The sequence below is a fragment of the Amphiura filiformis genome, chromosome 20, assembly GCF_039555335.1.
Source record: "Amphiura filiformis chromosome 20, Afil_fr2py, whole genome shotgun sequence".
Classification (NCBI taxonomy): Eukaryota; Metazoa; Echinodermata; class Ophiuroidea; order Amphilepidida; family Amphiuridae; genus Amphiura; species Amphiura filiformis.
This window is the reverse complement of record NC_092647.1, coordinates 8383234-8406405: the sequence shown is the minus strand read 5'-3', so window position 1 is coordinate 8406405 and position 23172 is coordinate 8383234. Positions and strand designations below refer to the sequence as shown.

At 33.9% G+C, this 23172-nt stretch overlaps 1 protein-coding gene across 1 annotated transcript in view; it reads left to right on the top strand.

The window, feature by feature from the left end:
* LOC140142633 (uncharacterized) overlaps positions 1 to 22514 on the top strand; it is a 40166-nt gene extending 17652 nt beyond the window's left edge. Inside the window, exons 2-5 of the mRNA XM_072164637.1 lie at positions 14058 to 14144; positions 16577 to 16690; positions 18232 to 18533; positions 20435 to 22514. Coding sequence (XP_072020738.1) covers positions 14058 to 14144; positions 16577 to 16690; positions 18232 to 18533; positions 20435 to 20458 — 527 coding nt within the window. The 3' untranslated portion in view covers positions 20459 to 22514. The remainder of the gene's footprint in view (positions 1 to 14057; positions 14145 to 16576; positions 16691 to 18231; positions 18534 to 20434) is intronic.
* The last annotated feature ends 658 nt before the right edge of the window (positions 22515 to 23172 follow it).

Here is a 23172-nt window from a genome sequence, read left to right as displayed (position 1 = left end):
CAAAGAATTAAATTTAGATTTTGTTATCAAATTATCTTGATTATTACTAAATTTTCTTACGGGTATATAAGTATTGCAATAAAAATTAGAAGAGTGAAAAAATATCAAAATAATGAGTTTTGAATATTGCAGGGAAGATAAAGACGTATTCCACAATATAGCATTGCTGATTTTAGGAGTACTAGATTGTTTTAACTTTAAGGACAAACTTCCAATTCTCTAAAGCACAATTGATATTGCATTTATGTGTCCCAAATGAGCTTTATTAAGTCGTTTGACAAAGCTTTTCACACGTCTGGTTATGAAATAAAGCGGAAGTTGTTTTTAATTGTTTTTTTACTAAATCTACTATGCTTGGATACTTATCAAGAGTGACGTAGGTGCGTATTTCGCTGGTCGCAGTATCAAGTCGCGCACTGACCTAATCGTGCACAGCGTAAACGTACAAGGGCGGTTTGTTGGCACGCTTACGGCGCAATTGTATATAACGTCATGTATAATAAAAGTGTATGACGTCATCACAATATCAACGTAGCCTACCATCATGTGCTGACTAGGGCCAACTAACTATGAAATCGCAAACCTATACGCATACTTTACCCGAACAGGGCGTAATTACGCAATGCTGATGCTTATTCAATCTACAGCAGTATTCTAAAGTCCCACCCAGCTAGCTGTCCAGTTGGAAAACCAAACGTTCACGACGCTTACATATTTAACTACCCGTAACCACTCGGGTATTAGCCCACCCCCTAGATGGCAGTTTCACTTCAAAAATGGGGGTGGGCTTATAACCGGGGAAGGGCTAGTGCTTGAATTTAAAAATAAGAACAATCACCCCCATTTGTATATACCCTATGCACCAGTAATTTCTATCTTCTATGTCAATTTCTTAAAATTATAAGTGTGGAATGTTAATTATCAACTGATATTTTTTATATTTGTTCTTAAATATGAGAGCAAAGCATTGATTTGATTTAAGAACTTGGCCAGAATTTAGTACTGGGCGTATACCTGAGTGCACCCTTGTTCCCAGAATGTTTTGAAAAATAGGGGTGGGCTTATAGCCGAAGGTGGGCTTATACCTGAGTGGTTACGGTATATATAAGTTCAACGATGATTCCAACTTTATGATTTACTGAAGATAGTTCCATGGTTTATTTCTAGAAGCATTATTATGACACATTTGTGCAGTCTGTTAAATACATACGGCAAAATGACTCCTTAACAATAAAAACTGTTGATATTCAGTGAAGGTGATGGAATGTATGAATTATCTAGTGAGATTGTGACATCCTAACAAAATATCAAAGGTTATGCCTTGACATAGTTAACACGGAAATTCTCTGATAAAAGTTTTGGACAAATAATTTGCAGGTACCCTATTCATAGACTATGTGTAAAACAGAACGCTTTAAAATGAGAAATGGTTCCAATGGGCTCAGTTTAGATAAACTATCAACATCCCTATAGCTTGAGTCGGTAAAGCAACTTCCTGCGTCGCCTGAATCTATAGGTAGTTCTGGTGTGGGTTACACTCGGACTGATTTCAAAGTTCGTCAAAGATAGAGAGACTATAGGGTACAGGAAGCTAATATTATGGGCCCAAAGGACATTGGTTTTTGGTAAATGCTTCACATGACAAAATCTTCTGAATTCCCACATTCTCTGAACCATGTACCAACAGATCATTACTCTCAAGCTTACACCTTTCAAGAATAATGAAGATAATCTCAGGCCGGACCATCTACCAATGATAAGAATTGTGACTTTCAATGCTTTTAGGCTTCGTTATGTTTTGACAAAATCTGTCTTCAAATTTGATGCAGGTATAGCCTCATTAAACATTGTGTTTTTCTGAAAATAAATATCGTTGGATTTGAAAAAAAAATCTCAGTGCATCTTTTTAAAAGTCTTAAAGGTCTAAGAATTCTTGTTTTAGTAATCGTTTTATTCTGAGCTAAAGGAAAATATTTGTGGCTAGTGTTTATTAACTGCATTCAAACATCATGGCTTTTTTTTTTTAATTCACTTCATTTTGAAAAGCTTACTATCAAAGGATGTCGTTAAAATATTGTCTAACACATTAGAGAAATAATGTTGATATGTAAAATAGGAATAAGTGGTTTATGTTTTGTTTAATGAATTGGTTAAAATGTTTCAATTTTCAGTGTTGAGTTATAACTAGCGACATTATTTCCCTGAAACATAATTAAGAGATAGGGAAAAAGTTTCCACGAACAAACTACAGCACCTACTATTTAACCTTTATTTGTCCAATCCAGTGCAACTAAATACTCACCATTTACACCCCAAAGTATATTAATATATCCATCATATGAATATGCATCCTGTAAAGGACAAACTAGACAAAATATCAAATTGGATGCCTCATAATGATATCACATGTACTTTATATCAAAATGGATGCCTCGTTTGATGTAGATTTTCAAACAATACACGAGAGAATCTACATAGTATTTAATTTGTTACCATTCATTGCGGAGGGATTTGTCTTAGCGTGTTTATAGGCACAGTTTGTAAAGCTGCAAAGACAATTAATTCTATTCAAGTACTCTATACTTGAATAGAATAAATTATCCTTTGTTAAGAGATACACAGCTGAGTTACTATAATTCCTTAGCAACAGTAAACAGACAATTTATAGGGCACAAATTATATACTAAGATGAAATAAAAGCACTTTGTAGGTAGAGATAATTTATAATTTAAGTCCATGAGTTGATGGACATAATTATTTATGTACTTCATAATTTGCCAGAAAAAAAGAAGGAAGAGAGATATTGATGAAAATCATGCTATTCCGTAACCTTAAAATTAGAAAGGGAAAATTAACTTACTGATTTTGCATTTGTGCGTGTTCATTCACAACCTCTGGAATCTCTTAGATAAGCCAATTATGTTTAACCGTGCAGTGTACACTATACGCAATGTTGCTGAATCATGGAATGGCTGCTTATGCAAGCAGTAACAGTATTTTAAAAGCCCCGCCCAGCTGCCTAGCTAGAATACCAATCGTTAACGACGCTCGCTTACTAATTTTAATAGGAACGATGTTTCCAACTCTATAGTTTAGGTTATGAAGATGTTTACAGGTTTTATTTTTTGTTAAGTTTTATTATGACACATTTGTGCAGTTTGTTAAATACATAAGGCAAAATGACTCCTTAAAATTAAAAACTGTTGATATTCAGTGAAGGTGATGGAATGTATGAATTGTGAGACTGTGACATCCTAACAAAATATCAAAGGTTATGCCTTGACATAGTTAACACGAACATTCTCAGATAAAAGTTTAAAGCAGTCATAGACTGTGAACAATGGGAAACTTAAAAATGAGAACCGCTTCCACTGAGCTCAGTTTGAACAAACTATCAACATCCCTATAGCTTGAGTTGACAAAGCAACTCTCCGGCGTCGCCTAAATCTATAGGTTGTTTGGGGCTCGCTTACACTCAGACTGATGTCAAAGTTCATCAACGACAGGAAGACTACATGGTCTAAAAAACTGAGTAGGTTGGGCATATTGTCTCATTTGATTTACTCAGCGGGGACCCAGTAATGGCTGCTATTGAGGTGTAAGAATGCGTGAAATTGGATTCGTCTATAAGTATGAGTTGATATCAAGTTCCGTAGGTTGGTAGTAACTTCCGTTTTATGCTTAAGAGGTCCATATTACCCCCAAGTTACCCTATCCCATCATGCACTATTTCATGGGACCCTTCCGTCGTATTCGGCCCGGATAGTGTGACAATAAATACATCATCCCGGGAGTGTCTAGTTTTGATCATTAGGATACGGACATTTTGGATGGCGTCATCATCGAAGAAATCTTCTTCACAAAATACTAATGACGGACGATGACTGATACTACGAGGCAAACAACAACTTATATTTTATAGGTGCAAAACTTACAACAGGCACCTAATTTGTCACTATTGGCACTCGTTTCAGAAATGTCAAAACCGCTAATTTCTTAAACAGATGTTCTACATCGCTCTATATAACCGTATCACTCGTGTATTCAATAATTATAGGCCTATATTTGTAATATCGATGGACTTTACGATGATCCGCATGGAATAAGTATAATCGCAAAGACCCTTCGTGAGCATCAGTTCTACGAGGTTAGTGCACTGTGTCATTCCATGGTACAGTGCATGATGGGATATCGGTAGAAAGGTTTATGGTAAATGGAGCGATGATTCCAACTTTATGGATATCATGGTTATTGAAGACTTCGTGTGAATATCATCTCTAGAAGCAATGTTATGACACATTTGTGCAGTCTGTTACATACGGCAAAATGACTCCTTAACAATAAAAACTGTTGATATTCAGTGAAGGTGATGGAATGTATGAATCCTAATATGAATTATCTAGTGAGACTGTGACATCCTAATATCAAAGGTTATGCCTTGACATAGTTAACACGGATATTCTCAGATAAAAGTTTAAAGTACATGTAAATAGATAAATAATTTGAACGTACTATGTAAAATACAACGCTCTAGTTTGAAAAACGCTTCCACTGGACTCAGTTTGGATGAACTATCAACAACCCTATAGCTTGAGCTAGCAAGACAACTTCCTTCCTGCGTCGCCTTAATCTATAGCCTGTAGGTTCGAATCTCGCTTACACTCACTGTCGTTTAATCTTTTCTGTTTCGGGAGCTCTATTGTTCAGAAACAAAAACGCAAGGGATTATGTGAGTTGATCTGTTCCTTGAATTTATTTCAATAGAGATGCCTGTTGTTAATAAAGGCTGGATAAGACAAGATTGTGGAACACCCACAGTGTATGGAAGACCGGTGTTTTAGTGGTCTAGCGCCCCCTTCGCTGGTCAATGAATGACAAATAATATACATTTAAAATAGATTTGAGTCTGGCAATTTTGCCTGAAGCAATTATCAGATTACCAATTCCAATGAAAGAAATCCAATTAGTTTCACTTCAACGCACTTTTTTTTATTGTTGCATATTACCAAGTTTTAAGGTGTATTTGGGACGAAAATAATTCCCCGTTTCATCTCTACATAACCATAAGGTGCGCTTCAGACTCCGTATTGTACGTGCAATATTGTATGTACAATATTTTTCGTGACGTCAGAAAGTATTGCACGTACAATAAAAAGTATGTACCGGGAAAATATATATTTTGCCACAATCATTGGTTGCTTAATTGATACGGAGTTGCCAAATTTCTAAGAGTGGTAAATTTAGTGCAGTGTTCGTGCACGGAATGATGAACATCTTTTATGTCTTCTTGTATTCAACTGTACTTGAATTATTACATAATCAATGGGCACCTTTAAAGTTAATAATATTAATACTGATATTAATATAAAAAATATTAAAATTGCAATGATAATATAAATGGCACATTCAGTTCTTATTCATTTATTTATTTATTTATAGATTTATTTATTTAGGCCTATTTGTTTATTTATTTATTTATTTATTGATTGATTGATTACTGATTGATTAATTGATTTAGAGATTCGTTTATATTTAGTCATATATTGATTTAGTCAGTTTCTTAAGTATTATTTGTAGGCCTATGTATTTATTCTGGTTTAGATTTTATTGATATTGATATTTTATTATTTTTTAAGTTTTGGCATAGCATTTGTTACATTATAACACGTTGTGTTATGAATTTGCAACACCTTTTTACATGTTGATATCGGTGAGGCATGTTATGATGGTGTATGTTATAGGCCTACCTATGATCATCACAATACATCCATAAACGTGTTAATGCAGTAACCGTAGCTTTTATAGGGGCACGGAGCCCCCCAATTGATCTGAATTTTAGAAAATGCATAGGAAAACTGCCAAAACGGCTTGTGTCCCTCCCCCTCATCAGACCCGGATGCAACGCCTTCTATACTTTTTCATTAATTATAGGCCTATTAATAGTAATGCGTTGAGATCTTAAAAAGTAATATCCGCCTTTATTTCTTTCTTTTTGAAATGATATACTCGTTACAAAAACAAATCAGCATGGAAAACATTTTTTTTCGTCAGAGGCAGATATTTGGTCTAATCAGTGTAAGCTACAAAATAAATAGACGATCTTTTAAAATCATTTTTAAATGGCTTTTTTTTTCAACCTTATTGTTTGTATTTGTAATGTTCACACAATCTGACAATGTCCCAACTTATACATAATGTGAATCGAGCCATTTAACATGTGCTTGTAGGACAACGATTTTGAATTAAACATGTTAATTGTGATATCTTAATTCCCCTAGAACACCACAGTTAAGCGTCAGAAATTGTAAGTGGGTTTTCTTTTATTTTACCTCATTATTTCGTTAAAAGTACTCGAAAACCCTCCTAAGAGTTGTTACTAATAAATATTTCATAATTTTGGGCAAAGAATAGCCAAATAGTTGACCGAAATCGTATATTTGTACCAATATTTGACTGAAATCGTATATTAGCATTACCGTCCCTTCGTGGCTTTATTGCAAGCCAAAGTGCTGCTAAATGTGAAACGAGATTACTTGAAATATATATTTCAGAGTTGAAAGAGTTTCAGCTATACGAACATATTTCTGAATATGTCTCTCTGATTGGTTGATTGTCAAGAGGATTACGGCATCCTCAAAGCCTCCTGCTGTAATTCTCTATTCGATATCTATTATAGGACCGATCTTTTGAAATCCATACAAGCGTGTCAAATGAAATAGTCTCGAATCATAATTTGTGCACGATACAACGTTGATAGGCCTACCGTACGTCAGATTTCGGAATTTTATTGAAAATAGGCATAAATTACATTGAACAGGTTGAATGCTGGCAAAAGTAGACAAAATAACTATGGGTCGAATTTACATTAATCAGTGTCCTGGGCCTGGGTAACATTTAGGACTCCTTCCCGGCGCATTCTAAAACAATAATTCACCAAATGTCCTTGCTTTCATTTTCTCATTTAATTTGTTTTAATTTTAATTAATTTCTTTATCCACTGGCTCTGTGGTAAATCCGGCGGTATTGCCAAATATTTCTCGTCCGTTATCCGTGTTAATCTATTTATTTATTAAAATCCTGTAATCACATGTATAGGCCTAGTGTATTTGATAACAAAGTTGTTTTTATTTTTGATTGGAATTTGGGTTCCATAGATTTACAAGTGGTCTGTTTTTACACGATTTCATATATAAAATATGTTTGGGCATGGCGGAATTAGTATATGATTAAAATAGACATACTCTTAGGCCCCCTTTTTTTAATGTTTGTACATTATTAATATTAATGTACAAAATGCAAACGAATGTATATATATTTGATTGTTTTGATGTTTACTCATAATTATGTCTGGAAAGTCAGGGATAAAACTAAGGAGTATCGGTATTTAGTTTCCTGGGAAAGTGGATCAGATGAGCAGTGAGTAAAAACATTCCCTCTAAATGTTTATTTTATTTTTATTTGATAATGAATTTATTAGGCCTACTGGTAAAGTGCAGAAAAAAACCCAAACGCACTCTAGGATTTTTCATCAGCAGCAGTAGAAATTTCTCTTGCATAGATTTTCGGGTGACCTCGCTTGGATTTAGCAAACAATGAACCGTCAGGGTTATAGCGCGTTATTTAATCTGATTCAACTCGTCGTGGCACGTATATTTATTGGACGTGCAATACTTTTTGACGTCACGAAAAATATTGTACATACAATATTGCACGTACAATAAGGAGTCTGAAGCGCACCTATGACCGATTTTTGCGCGATTGCACGAACAAGTTTACGTAATTCTTGGCAACACTGATTACTAGTGATTAATGTATATTTCTACGCTGAGCTATTTTCACGAGCCACTCCCGCCTAGGCGGAAGTACCTATACACCCAACGCAAGTCAATTGAAGCCGTACAATTTATCGCGAATTTACGACCGTAAAATTTAGACACTTCTTTTATCTAGATAAGCATCAACCCTCTCATCTCACATTTGCATGTCAAAAATTAACGTAACTCCCGAAACCGAAAACAGAAATTATCTTCGTTCAACTTTTCTGTATAGGCAAAAAAAGACCGAAACCGAAAACTGAAACCGAAAGCGAAACAGAAACAGAAAAGATAAAACGACGGTCAGATTTATTTCAAGGGTTTATAAAATACATTGAACTCCAAGGTACAGGAAGGTAATGTTTTGGGCGCATTAGTTTTAGGAAAAACTTCACATTACATGACTCTATATGTCTAAAATGACTCCATATTGGGAGTCAAATGACTCCTGTGTCCTGTGTAGAGTCATCAACGGTGACTCTTCAGCATAGTCAATAAATTATGACTCTTTAAGTGAGTCAGATGACTCTCAATACCGAGTCATTTTAGACATACATGTAGAGTCGCAGAGTGGCTGGACTTTGCTTTTAGAGTCACCCTGACTCCAGTTTGGCTTTCAGTGTGCAGAAACTGATTATGTGCCCACATGTTTTGATCAGTTTCACATGACAAAATATTCTAAATTATCATCTTCTTCAACAAAATTACTATGAACATCGAATACCCGGTAAAAGCTTCACATTACAAAATTTTATGTTAAAACCAACAGGCAAAATGACTCCTTGATAATATAAAACTGCTGATATTCAGTCAAGGTGATGAAATGTAGGAATCATAATAAGAATTATTTAGTGAGATTGTGATATACCTGTAGTTAAAGAAATGCTTCCAATTGGCTCAGTTTTGATAAACTATCAACAGCTTTATAGCTTGAAGCTGCTTCAGTTGGGAAAGCAACTTCCTGCGTCGCCTAAATCTATAGATAATGCTGATGTCGCTTACCCTCAGACTTATATCAAGGGTTCACAAAAGACAGGGAGACTGTAGGGTACAGGAAGCTCATATTATGGGCCCAAAGGACAGTAGTGTTTCATAACGCTTCACATGACAAAATCTGATGAATTCTCATATTCTTTAACAAGATTACTCTGAACGAATGGATCAATACTCGACAAATTTCCACCTTTCTACATTATGCTGCATCAGCGATTTAAGACCGGATCATCCACCATTGTCCATAGTGCTATAAATTTGACTTCGAATGCTTAGATTTAGAAATGCTACCTTAAATTATTTTAACCCGTTTGATATTTTTGTCTGTGTAAATGGTTTAGAATCTTACGTAATAAATTGAGCACATTATCAGAACCCCGGATCAGAACTGCCTAATTCTTTTACCTAAGAGCCACATTATTAATCACAAATATTGTTCATCAAAATCAAATTTTGGCCAACATTTGCAAGGATAAGAACGAATTATAGCCTTGAGCATTTTCAGTACCTTTTTATACTTCAGTCTCTGGCGGGCGTACCGGCGAACGATTGCTCCATGAAAACTGTACTTCGCTGTTCCTTGTCGGGCAACGCTGATTGAATGAAAAGAAATCGCTTGTGGCAGCGAGTAAAGGGCCAAATCTGATACTTAATAAATGCCAAACACCTGAACACCGTGGCTTTTCTCACACCCATTTCAGTGACATTCTGTCATTTTATGTTCTTCCTTGTAATTCACTAACTCGATCTTCTCTCCTCGTACTTGTAAGTGAACCAACGCTTAAATTACAGTGACGTTGAACCAATAATGATTGACGCATTCCTGTTGCCAAATTGGTTTGGTTCCTACCTCCAGGTAGCGGACGCCTAAATGTTTTGTTTGATTTGCACGTTTTGCTATTGGCGATAAGAAGTACATTACTTGAATTTATTCCATAAGATACTTGCTTCGGGGATGTTATAGCTTTTCAATTTTTTGATGTGACTAGCTTTTAGCTGTAAAATATTTAGGCAAAATGTCATCGAGTTACAGTGCTCTGGTCAAGTTTGTGAATGCGTCCCATTATCATGAAAATAACATTACAGCATCGCGTCGCTCCGAGGAAGTGTGAGATGTTTTGTCTGGACACATTAAAGGCATTTTGGTTGCTGTAGTATTACGTATTATTGTGCCCAGCAGTGATAATGCATTCCCGGATTTATGTATATACGAACTATGGTCATATGACTGATAATGATCAGGTGAAAAATACATTACAAATGCCATTAACTATCAAATATGTCACATCGTGATTGCTTTGTAGAGAAATAAATCATTGCCGAGTACCTATATACAATAAGGTCAAGTACATTGCCTTTAAACTTGTAATATAATGAACATAAAATAATCATGCTTTGCAAATTGAATATTTTATTAATAACATTTTTCTCTCTACTGATAAATGTATAAATTTATATAATCACAAGAAAGTCTTATGTTGAATTTGTGATTTTTTTAAAACCCTCAGGCTTTGATCGTCAATTGATTCGTTGCCTATAAAAATGAATATTTTACTGTGAATACTACGTCGATGTTATTGAAATTAACGGGCACATGTTTGGAGTCATTCTTTAAATCTTCATGCTGTTGTTGAACATTAATTTTGATAATATGCTTGCGGAAAATGGCTCCAAAACATTTCAAATACAAGGAGCTGCTTCAAAAAAATATTGCTTATTGTAAAATGTTAGTATTGAATGCATATATAATAAAGCCTTTATGTTTATTTCAACTGTATTAGTTGGTTGCTTGTAACATTGAATGTCCAAGGTACCACGAGGCATCAACACTGTATGGTTGATGTGTATTGCAACAGAAGTTGGACATAAGTTGTTTGGACTTTGAATAAAAATTGTGAGCTATTGTCAACTGAATGTTGATTGTTTGCTTGGCATTATTTTGTTTATGGTAAGATTATTCAGCGTTATTGTATTTGCGCTATTTTCTGACGGCCTCATAGATATGTCAAAACTTCATTTGTCTGCTGTTGTTGCTGAAAAACAAACACCTTATACAATCAAACTACTTTTCAAGCAATTCACTAATGGATTCATTCAAAGCAAAACTCGTCGTCCGTATTCCATAGTGGCGTATAGTGGGGCGATGCGAATAAACAACTTTTCGAGAAAATCGGGTTTGAAGAAATGGCAATTTAAAATCGAGTTGTGTAAATCAGACATTTATTATATTTTGTAAATGATGTGAAATTTCTGTAGTAAACTAAATAGATTTTATTGTTATATATTTTTCAAAAGAAATAAATACATACTATTGCTGGCAAGCTGAAAATAAAACTATACGTCACTATGGAAAACAAACAAAACGCAATACCCTAACCTAACGTTAACCGTACGCCACCTCGGTCGCCGTGTAATCCCTATGGCGTTACTTTTCGTCGTTCGTATTCCATAGTGGCGTATAGGTCCGATACGTGTACGCCACTATGACATACGATGTTTCTCATTTTTGCCGATATTTCATAATTATAAAATGTGTATAAAAAGTGGCGTATGGTCGATACGCCACTATGGAATACGAAAAATGTCACTTTGTAACTATACGCCACATTTAATTAATTAATTACTAATTAATTAGCTAATTATGACTGATGAGACTTAGAAAAAATGAAAGAGAACATTATTAAAAACATATGTGCCAATTTTCAAAAAAATGACCAAAATCACTATACGCCACTATGGAATACAGCCGACGAACTGTAAGATTGTAAGATTGTAAGACTGTAAGATAAGACAAATTTATTATAAAAGCACAATATATTAGTTTTCACTGTCAGATTACTCTGGTCAGAGAAAAGAATATGCCCTTCTAATTTTGAACCGAACATAATGAGGTATAATTTTAAAAAATCACTATTTCATTCCAGCGCCTATATCGTTAATGAATATATCGATGAATCTGATTAGTTCATTAAAGTACACTATAAAAAATATTGTGTAAAAATCAGTACTTGGACTCAAAAATAGGGGTACTCTTCAGCAAATCTTCCCTTATTTTTTTTTTTGGCAAATACCAGTATGTTTGTATTGAATGTACACAAAAAAAGCCTTTATATTTTTAATATCCTTTAATATCCGAGGTACCATCAGACATCAGCATTGTATGGCCGATGTGTATTGAAACATAAGTTGGACATAAGTTGTTTAGACTTTGAAAACACCAACCGACCAAACGTAGGTTAAGATGTTGAATAAAAAGTTGTGAGCTATTTTCAATTGAATGTTGTTGTTGTTTTGATCGACATTTATTTTGTTAAATATAAGATTATTCAGCGGTATTGTATTTGCGCTACATTATGTAAAACGTCTATATTTTGCCTGCTGTTGTTCATTCAAAGCAGTATTGTAAGATTCATTAAAAATTGATTAAAAAACACAATATATTAGTTTTCACCATCAAATTATATGCCCTATTAATTTTAAACCGAACATAATGAGATATAATTAGAGAAAATCACTATTTCATTCCAGCGCTCAGGTCGTTAATGAATATATCGGTGAATCTGATTAGTTCAATAAAGTACACTATAAAAAATATTGTGTAAAAATCAGAATTTGAACTAAAAATAGGGGTACTCTTCAGCACACTATAGCCAAGTATGTTTGCATTGAATTTATAATTTTATCATATCTCCAAGTTCCATCGTTAATTTATGTTTTCATACCATTTCTAGGAGTGCCCTTGAATTTCAGTTTGCTTATAATTTCTGTTTTTTGTATTATGGCTGTTTTCTAATGTAGTTTGTTTATGATCTCTTGTGCATGTAATTTCCAGAAATGGATTAATAAAGTTTAACTTGACTTGACTTGACTTGATAATTATATGAAAAGCCTTTATGTTTATTTCAACCGTTATATGGTTGATTTGTTCAACGCTGAATGTCCGAGGTACCACCAGACATCAGCACTGTATGCCGATGTGTATTCATAAATTGATATAAGCTGTTTAGACTTTGAAAACTTAACCGACCAAACGAAGATTAAGATATTGAATAAAAATTGTGATATATTTTCAACTAAATCTTGACATTTTGCTCGACATTTATTTTCTTTATGATAAGATTATTCATCGTCCCCGCAAACAAAACGTTTTGTGTGAATCATTCGCAAAAGGTTAGAAAATGTTGCAAGAAAACGTTTAAATGTCGGGTTATATAAAGGGTATATAAAGGGTATAAAACATTTTCATAACATTCAAAATATTTTTTGATAACTTACTGCAAATATTCTAACATAATGTTTTTTAAGTGTTGATAAAATATTTGGCGAAAAATGTTTGCCAAAAATATTTTACAATAACATTTAGAAAACCTTTTAAAAATATTGTTGTAGTGTATTTTCATGCAAAACGTTTTCCTTTATATAACCCGACGATTAATGTTACCAGAATTACCAAAACCAAACACCAAAAATATAACTTGTTTAAAACGTTTTTTAAATATTTGTGTTTGCTGGGGTTTTATATTGTATTTTTTCTGAAGGTAAACTTCTTAGATATGTAAAAACGTTTTAAAAAAGTTATATTTTTTTGGTGCTGGGTTTTGGTAAAAGCATTTTAATATCATTGATTAGCGGGTTATGTATTTGCGCTATTTTCTGAAGGTAAGCTTCTTATGTAAAAACTTCATTTGTCTGCTGTTGTTGTTGAAAAACAAACACCTTATACAATCAAACTACTTTTCAAGCAATTCATTAATGGATTCATTCAAAGCAAAACTGTAAGATTGCTGAAAAAATTGATTAAAAAAGCACAATATATTAGTTTTCACTGTCAAATTATATGCCCTTTTAATTTGGAACCGAAAATAATGAGGTATAATTGACATGATTGAAGAAAATCACTATTTCATTCTAGTGCCCAGGTCGTTAATGAATATATCGGTGAATCTGATATTAAAGTGCATTAAAGTACGGGTGTAAAAATCAGAATATGGACTAAAAACAGGGGGTACTCTTCAGCAAATCTTACACTATATTGGTTCTTGCAAATACCCAGTATGTTTGTATTGAATGTATATAAAAAAGCCTTTATGTTTTTAATGTCCGAGGTACCACCAGACATCAGCACTATATTGAAACATAAGTTGGATATAATTGGTGTGTACTTCACAATCAAAAGTTACGTTGTATATAGCGAGGCGTTATGCCAAGGGAACAATGGCTACCATTTTGTTTCATTTGTTTTTCTTTCAGTATTAGCCGATAGCTACGAATGTCAAGACGAAGATGACGTGTCATGCGCAAAAGATATATTGGCAAAATGCATCAGATTTGGCAATAGTAAGTACATTAATACTCTAATAGTTCAAAACTTATTTTTTCGAGATGGCGCCGACGGCCACCATCTTGGATTTCTGGGTAAAAATGAGGTCGTAATGTCAAAGTAATGTCAGAATCGGAATCCTTGTACTCGACATATCCGAAAAAGTGTCTTTGTGCATGATTATAGGTGCTCTGGTTCAAAACTTAAATTTTCAAAATGGTGGCGGCGGCCATTTTGGATTTTGGCCTCTAGCGAAAAATGCCGGGATTTTCGCTAGGGACATGGTGGCTATTTTTTTCTAAATGGTCCATAGAAGTCGAATCAATCGTCAAACCTTACTAGCCAGAGAGTGGTCACCAAATTGAAGTTTTTGACTTAAGGGATCCAAAATGAGCGTTTATTGCGTTTTGACAGTATTTTTTGTGGGTCATTAGACCACCTCAGACCTATCGAATTGCATTCTGAATACGAAGCATGTCTTTCTGATATCAAATAATTTTCATTTTTAAAAATCACAATATAATACAAATTTTATGACAAATTATAAAATTTGATATTTTTCAAATTTTGATATATAACAGTCCTCGAAGTAAATTATATAAATCTAATGATATATTCTTAAAGTGTATGTAGCAGGGAGGAAAAGCCGACGGTCAATTGAAAATTTTGACCTTTTATATTGAAGATATGGATTTTTTTCCCAAAAAGACCTAATTTTTTTGGTGTTTTGGGAAAAAAATCCATATCTTCAATACGAAAGGTCAAAATTTTCAATTGATCGTCGGCTTTTCATCCCACCAACATACACTTTAAGTATAAAGCATCAGATTTATTAAGTTTACTTCAAGTACTGTTAAATATCAAAAATATCAATATTTAATGATTTGCCATAAAATGTGTATTAAATTGCGAATTTCAAAAAATCAAAATTATTTGATATCAGAATGACATTCTTCATATTCAGAATGCAATTCGATATGTCTGATGTGCTCTAATGTCCCAAAATAAATACTGTCCAAACGTTCATACCCCAGCCCTTAACTGTACGTTAAAATCTAATGCTCTCGTACATTGAGAGTTTCTATCGATAGTTTGTCAATTGTGAAAATGTCTGCCTCAAAAGTTAACTTTATAAAATTACCTGTCTTTTGAAATCTTTTTCTCTCTCCCTCTCCCATCCCCCTTTCTGAGGTCGCTCGTTTTCATGTTTTAGAATTACAAATCCTATTATCATCAGAGGGCGTAAAAGAGAATAAGGACCGCCACACAGTCGTTGTGGGGTCTTTGTCTTTACACATCAGAATGAAATCATCCTTTATGCATTGATAACGACACCATGGACACAGGCATACCATTAACACGTTAAAAGATGTAACATTTATTACAATACTCCTCTAGAAAAATAGAGTGTGATATGGGACGTGTCGAATATTGAATAAGTAATAAATGGTAAACCAACTTCTAGTCATTAATTAAATAATTTGACCTTGTAAGTGACATACTACTTTTGATGAATCTGGTGACAAGAGCATTGACATCAACGTTTCCATCAAAAAGTTATCAAGTGTGTCTGATTGAGTTTAGTCAAAGTTTTTGCCATATGAGTCAATTTGTTAATCATTGCTCGAAATTAATTGAACTTTGCATATAGATAAAATTAAAATATTTTAAATATTTTCTTAATTTGTGCAGAAAGTATAAAATGAGGTTTACCGTGCCTTGTCTTTTGCAATGGATCAATAATAACTTAAAAGAAACTCCTTTCACTTAATAAGATAATAATATTCTTGACTTTACTTATTACGTGGTTTTAAACTTTTCAATTCAACCGCATGCAAAAATATTTCTGCAAAAGTCTGTCACCATCTATTTATATCCTCTCTTTTTTTTCCATTCTCTACTCTGTTGTATATGTATTTTTCTGAACATATTCTTATACTTCTTTGTATACTCTTTCACAATATCGGAAAAACATAATGTAGACGATTGAATATTTAATAATGATCGCAGCATACATACAAAATGTTGAAATGAAACATGAAATTGTATACAGCAATCCATATGAAATCAGTATTGTAATATAAAATCGATTTTTATTATTTTGTTTTCCCACAAAATATTTTCTCTATCTGCTATACCCATTAATTTTGAGCCGAACTAATGACAACAATGAAAGAAATATTTCATTCTAGCGTGTTGCGCACGAATTTGTGTCGATCGTATGAAGTCAATCGGCTCAATATGTTATCATTGGTTATTAACAGCCTGTAGAATTTGGCGCGCAAATGAGACATTTTAGCCATTTGCAAATACCAATATTTTTAGTGCAAAGTGGAATGATTTAGTTTCGCATCCCGATATTTTATTAAAAATCTCAAATTTGGTTACAAATACAATACTTTAGGCCTTGGTTTAGGAGTCTGATAATGGTATTTTGTTACTTTGACAGGTTACAGTAATAGATGTGGAGCTTTGTGTCATGTAGCTTTAGAGAATCTCAATGGTAACATGGATCTAGAAAAACGAGCACAGAGGAGAAAGCAAAATAAAAACTTGTCAAACTGTAAGTATCCACAATAATCATGTTGATTTCAGAACTATCCTAGGATATCAATCAGCTTAGATCTCAATACATTATATTGTTATCACACAAAATCATGTTATTATACATTCAATACTATCTGCTCCAGACTATTACTATTAAACCATTTTGGGCTGGAATGTTCTGCCACATCATCAAGTGTGTGACGAGCAAAAATATTACCTTAACCAAAACAGCACATCTTACTGAGAATTGACTGCATTTACGGAGTAAGCTTATTTCTATCTTCCCTTCTGCGTTCCGTGTACTTTTTCTTTGTATGGGTTTCATTCACGGTCATTGCTTTAATTGATTGGGACCCCATTGGAAATAAGCTTACACCTTTTGATGCTGTTGATAGGTTGGATTCCTGGAGTTCATCGTTTTGACAGTGGTGTTGTGAATTTGTATTTCTAAAATGTCACGTAAAATCCTTTTTGTAAATGGTGTGCACTAGCCGTCAATATTTGGCAATCTGGGCAGATCGTATGAGCAGTCTGCAGTGTTACTCACTGAGAGCGCATCTTTAAATAAATATTAAAAGATGTTTACGTTGCTTCATATACCGTAAGAATAATGTTCTTTTTTCTTGTTACTAATACATACAACAAACATTCCTGGTAATTAATGTAATTTTAAAATATAATGTACTATTATCATTTGGGTACGATGTGTGAATCATAATTATAGTGTATTTAAATGTTTCAGGATGAATTCATCCTCAGCACCTGATTCATCAGAAAATGAATTTAGAGAAAACCTTCTGATAATTACAAACACTCGCTGAGCAGCAAGATCTTCCCTCTAAGCTTTTAATCCGATAAGCTGATTATCTATTTGTTTTCATGAATTGGAAGACATTCTTTGATGTATTACTGAGCTCAATCATCTGAAATTACTGGAGCGTGAGCCACCCAGGCTGGTGGCTCAGCATAGTATTTTATTAACAGAAGGTTTTCCAAGTTCGTTTCCTAATGTATGATTTAACTGGTCCTACTCAATTATTTAATAATGCCAATTAAATTGAAGATCGTAGCAAAAACGTTGGCAAAATAGGAAAGATAGCTTTAGAATAAACTTTCTGATCTTTTCAAATATTTGTATTTTATTGCTTTTTTTAATTTGATACAATGATATATTTCTTTTTTTGACAAATGTCCATGCAAGAGGATTGTTTCGTGGGTATACTTTCTTAAATGTCCATGCAAGAGGATTGTTTCGTGGGTATACTTTCTTAAATGTCCATGCAAGAGGATTGTTTCGTGGGTATACTTTAAGAAAGTCGGTGATGCATTCCCTAAACATTATCTCATGAATTTAAGTGAATTTTGATCTTTCATATGAAATTTCTTCTTCGCTGCAAATACAACGTTTGCAATTAATGTAGTTCAAAGTTATAACGTCTTTGATTTTCAGTGAAACTTTTCGGTAAAAAAACACCACATATTCTTAACTCTTTACATTAAGTATCGCTTGGATGTGGGGCTAATTGTTTCCATACTTTCGTCTCTTCCAATTAACAGTAGGTGCTATGCAGTTACTGCCAATGCGTAAACGTGACGTATCAGATGTATTGGTCGATTCACCGGTCAACACCAAATTGGCACAGGCTCTCGGCCTTCCGAAGAGAAAGAGGGATACACATTCAGCACTGGAGACTGCTATTGATAAGAGAGTGGACAAGACAATAGCTCAACAATTGGGTCTTCTTAAAAAGAGAGCTGTAGACGACGTTGCCATGAGGTCTACCAGGGCGATTGGCGGATATTCTGATACATGTGCTATTGTATTGGAAGAGGTAGCCACCAGACTTGTTGGCCAGCAGGTAATTCACTTAAACATTATATAACGTAAGGAAGATGTGAGAAAGGCACTGAATAGTCACTGTCTAGGCACACTGCAAACAGGTCAGACAATGTTCAATGCAGTTCATGTTTGGTAATGACTAAATGGATCACGAGGCCTTTTCATAAACCCAATGTAATAAACCCCCGCTACTTTCAACAAGAAATTTCATTTTTTAGTGGTCAGTGGCCTGCTTTTACATAATATAGTTCACATAATCCATGTTGTGCAAAATATGTGCCGTGTATAGAGAGAATATTAGTGAGCGTGTGACTATAAAAAAAACCCACCACCATTGATGCAATGTGTTTGTATTCACCTTGAAAGCGTAATTTAAAAGTTTGATATTATCCGACACTACCTATGAATGTGTTTCGATCAAAAAACAACTGCCGTTTTCACGAATATCAAATCAATATGAAACTATGAATATTTGGTGATATTTCAACCTAATCAATATCAATTAATTACAAATATGCATTTCATGTTTTGAATCTAATTAATTCATGAAATCATTTCCGGTTATACTAGAAATAGCTCATATGCAACATTCATATCCGTCACAGTGATTTCGATAGATCACTTTTTTGCAATTTCCATTTAATATTCTTTTATAATTACATGCAATATTCTCTTGCCGACACATTTCTCAGGCAGTAATAGTCATGTGCCTTACTTCACTCATATGATGTTTGAATAAATCAATTGATAAACAAAAATGAGAGCTTCTGCTATAAATGTTTGGTCAATACTGTAAGTGCAAATTAATTGATTCGAAATTAGCATAATGTAAAATGGTTTGCAAGTGTTTCGTTTCTGTTCAAATCTTATCAAAATTGTAAAAAGGTACGTGTACACTAGTGTTGGAGTGCCCGTTCAAAGCGAGGAATTGTGAAAGATCTACGCATACAAACCGAGGAAAATGACAAAGCGAGAAACGAGCGAGGATTACGAAGTGAAGATTTCTACATTATTAAATAGGCGTACCTCACTACATGGAGTGTATGAAAAACACACTTATAAGCTTCCCTCGCTCTATTCGACGTAGAAGTGACGTAATAATCGGATTAACTACCATAGCAATAGATGAATACAATTTTTGAATATATCACACGGCACTACAAGCAGGTTGCACTCATCACATGTGTCTGTCTGCAATCATAGATTGAATACAATTCCACTCTTTTTAAAGATACTAATCTAACAGGTGCGAGTGATCAGCATGATATGAATATTCTATAGAATTACGATCCAGGTCTTTATCCCTGTTCTTTGCATCTATGGTTCAATGCATAGGTTGGACTCTATCTCTAACATATAGACGAATCCAAGTAGCCAAGTCATGGTCAGGATTTGGTCGGACATCTTTGGGTAGCCGCTAGCACCAACCTGGTGTTTTGAGCGTCCGATTGTGCAAATAAAAGCCGCCTAACACCTAGAGAAGATGCAAGGACGAGGAGGGTTAATAGAATAATAGCTAATAATATATATAATGGAAATAATTCCGCAGGTAATCCCGTCGCATCTATTCATATACATAGTCCTTTTGTTCGCAAGTACATCAATGCATAGATACCGCGTATAGTTAATCCGATTATTATGTCACTTCAACAACGAATAGACCATGATGTGTGTTTTGTCGAAGGGAACTGTATTGTGTTATTCTTTTGTCTACCTGTGTTTTCGCGGAAGGTGTAAAACGGGTGATGGAATGCAGTTTAAAATTTCCGCCAAGGCCGAATCATTTCACATTTTGAGTGCATTGTAGCCGACGGCTACCCAACTAAAGGCTGCTAGTCAGGTGTAGGAATGCGTGTATTTGAATTCGTCTATAAGTTAATCAACTACATTATTTATTGTTTGCTGCATTTTATGTTTCAGCCTCAATACCGGGACCACGAATAAATTACAACGAAATTCAACCATCGTCATAATGATTATGCACCGTTATTAGTACCGTGAGCATAGTATAGGATGGGATTACAAATAGACAGAAGGGTTATTGCTGGTGGGTGTCACACGTAATACATCTGTTCTACAGGTTTGGAATACATGAAACTGCACTTTGCAAGGTGTGCTTCACTATGGAGTGGACACAAACTAAAGATCCTAAATAACCAAAACTTGAACAGTTTAAATAATGAACAATAGAGTGGTATTACACATTATAATTTATAACTGTCCACAATAACAACACGAGTACTTTAGTAATGAAATCATCATATATTATAAAATCGTTCAGTGTTATTTTTTTATATGCATGTACTACCTTTTTCGATGAGCAAATGTCTGAATTGCGCATTTATTATAATATTTTGTCATATTCGTTTAGGCTATCAAGGACTATAATTGACCAAAGAAAGCCGTCAATTTTGGGGGTTTATTCATAAATACCGTTCAGTATTGAGGGTGAAAAATTGTTTAGTCAAATTGTCTAGAATCCTATACAAAGTAGGACTCAAATTTCTGATCCAATTGGACCCACATAAAATATTTTGTCGAAAGTCATCCGTACTTGTTATCATCCTACCTAAACTACGTCTTAATTTTGTGTTAAGATCAGAAGTTATTTAGTTCTGAGAAATGTAATGGTGGGGTTTTAATAAATAAAATAAGACATCGTAAGTGCTTTCAGCTTTGCTGTTGCGGTATAAGACTATTGTATGTGATTGTCTTGCATTCTACGCTTAGCAGAATATAAGACTATCGTAAGTGCAACACTTAAGTAACACTTACGATAGACGCAACAGCAAAACTAAAAGCACTTACAATATTGTTACTATTTATTTTTCTTGTTTGACCACGAAAAGGTGTGAAATGATACATTTTGGTTGTCAAAATGATGACCCCCATTTTTATAGTTATAGATAATTACAGGAAGTAAACAAAGCGAAATAAAACAAATCAAATAAAACCCCTCGTTTAAGAGATGGTACAAAAACATGTCATGTTAACATATTAAAGTATTTTTGAAAGATCACATGTTTGTAATACGAACGTTTATCAGTCTCGTCGCTTGTTATTAACATTCATATTCGCATTTTATTGTTTTATTTGAAGCCATTGTCAGCGTATAGCAAGAAACATAAGTATGTATAATGCATACGAGAAATTAGGTCGTAAATTATGCCCTATAGTTATAGGGCTAGGTTAAGTGCAAAGAAAGCGTTGAGTCATCTTAATTACATATAGATCGTTACTAAACCACCAGATCTCTGCTAGACCACTCAGCAATATTTAGGTTTTCTCTATACATGTACTCTGATCAGCTCGTAATCGGCGGTAAATGTTAGGCTTTTACCACTACGCCGAAAAATAGACCCACATTAAGAGTGATATAGTTGACCTGTCTGGTCTATATTGTGTTTGTTAAAAAAAGTAGGCCATTTATATATGAAGTTAAGTTCATGATATTTCTGACGAGTTGTCACAAGATAAATCTCAAAAGAAAATTGATATTAATCCGCGATGTTATAAGGCCCGCCGATCACGAGCTGATCAAACTGTACGCTTGTAATTATAACAGATATTTATATTGTTTTTGAGTTTGCATGCTTCAATGTATAGGCCTTTTCATATGCTTTCAGACTTCAAAGTGTATTTTGCTTTGGCTGCAGATTTCTAAAATCGTAAAGATCCCGCACGATTTCTAGTCAAAATTATGTCCATTCGTTGTTAATTTAAAGACAGAATGGGTCCAATTTTACAAGTCAAATCTTGTAATTTAGAAGTCGTGAAGGATGTTATTTTATAAGAAATTGAGTCGAAACAAGTTAGACACTTTTTAAGAGAGCAAATTAAATCGAAACTAGAGATTATGGTGATTATTATGTAAATAATAGAATAAAACGATTTCAATAATATAATCTGTACATAAGTGTGATAAGTATTCATAATCATGATCATGATTAAGAATAATTGCTGTATTATTAAAAGCAGAAATTAAAACGTAAAGTCAAAAGCCGAAAGTCAATAGTCGTTTTATTTTCCACGTTTTGTTACAGGAATTATGAAGTTGTTCACAATAGTCATAATCATATTCTAATTGGCACGCCTCAGTCGTAGATGGGGTAAACATGGTAAACGATATCGATAATCAGGAACATTTCCTGATCGTTTACATCTGTTTATTTTACAAAGGATATCACGTGATTATAAAAAAAAAAACGTGTGATAAATTTTTATCTCGGTTTCGTTTATATGTTACGTGATTAGCGATGTCAAGACTATTTACCCCATTAACGCTGAAACGTGACTATCACAAAAGTGGTATAGAACTTAAATAAATATTTCTCATATCATAGGTGTCAAGAGGGAGGGACAGGGGAAATGACCCCAACATGTTTTTAGATGGGGTACAATGATACCAAATTCCCCCACATTTTTGGGCAACTTTAATCATAAAGTTAAAGGATGAGACTTTTGCCCTGGAAACTTTTCAAGTCATAATTGTAACATTTGCTGAGGAGGACGCCTTCAATATAAACTAACTTACCCTCCAAAAATCAAGACATTTAGTTGCTGTAGTTTTGTCAAAATCCAAGATTTGGAATAAAACGCAGGAACCGTCATGGTCATGACCGTCGTTTAATTATTACGATGGAAACATTAGTCTACCG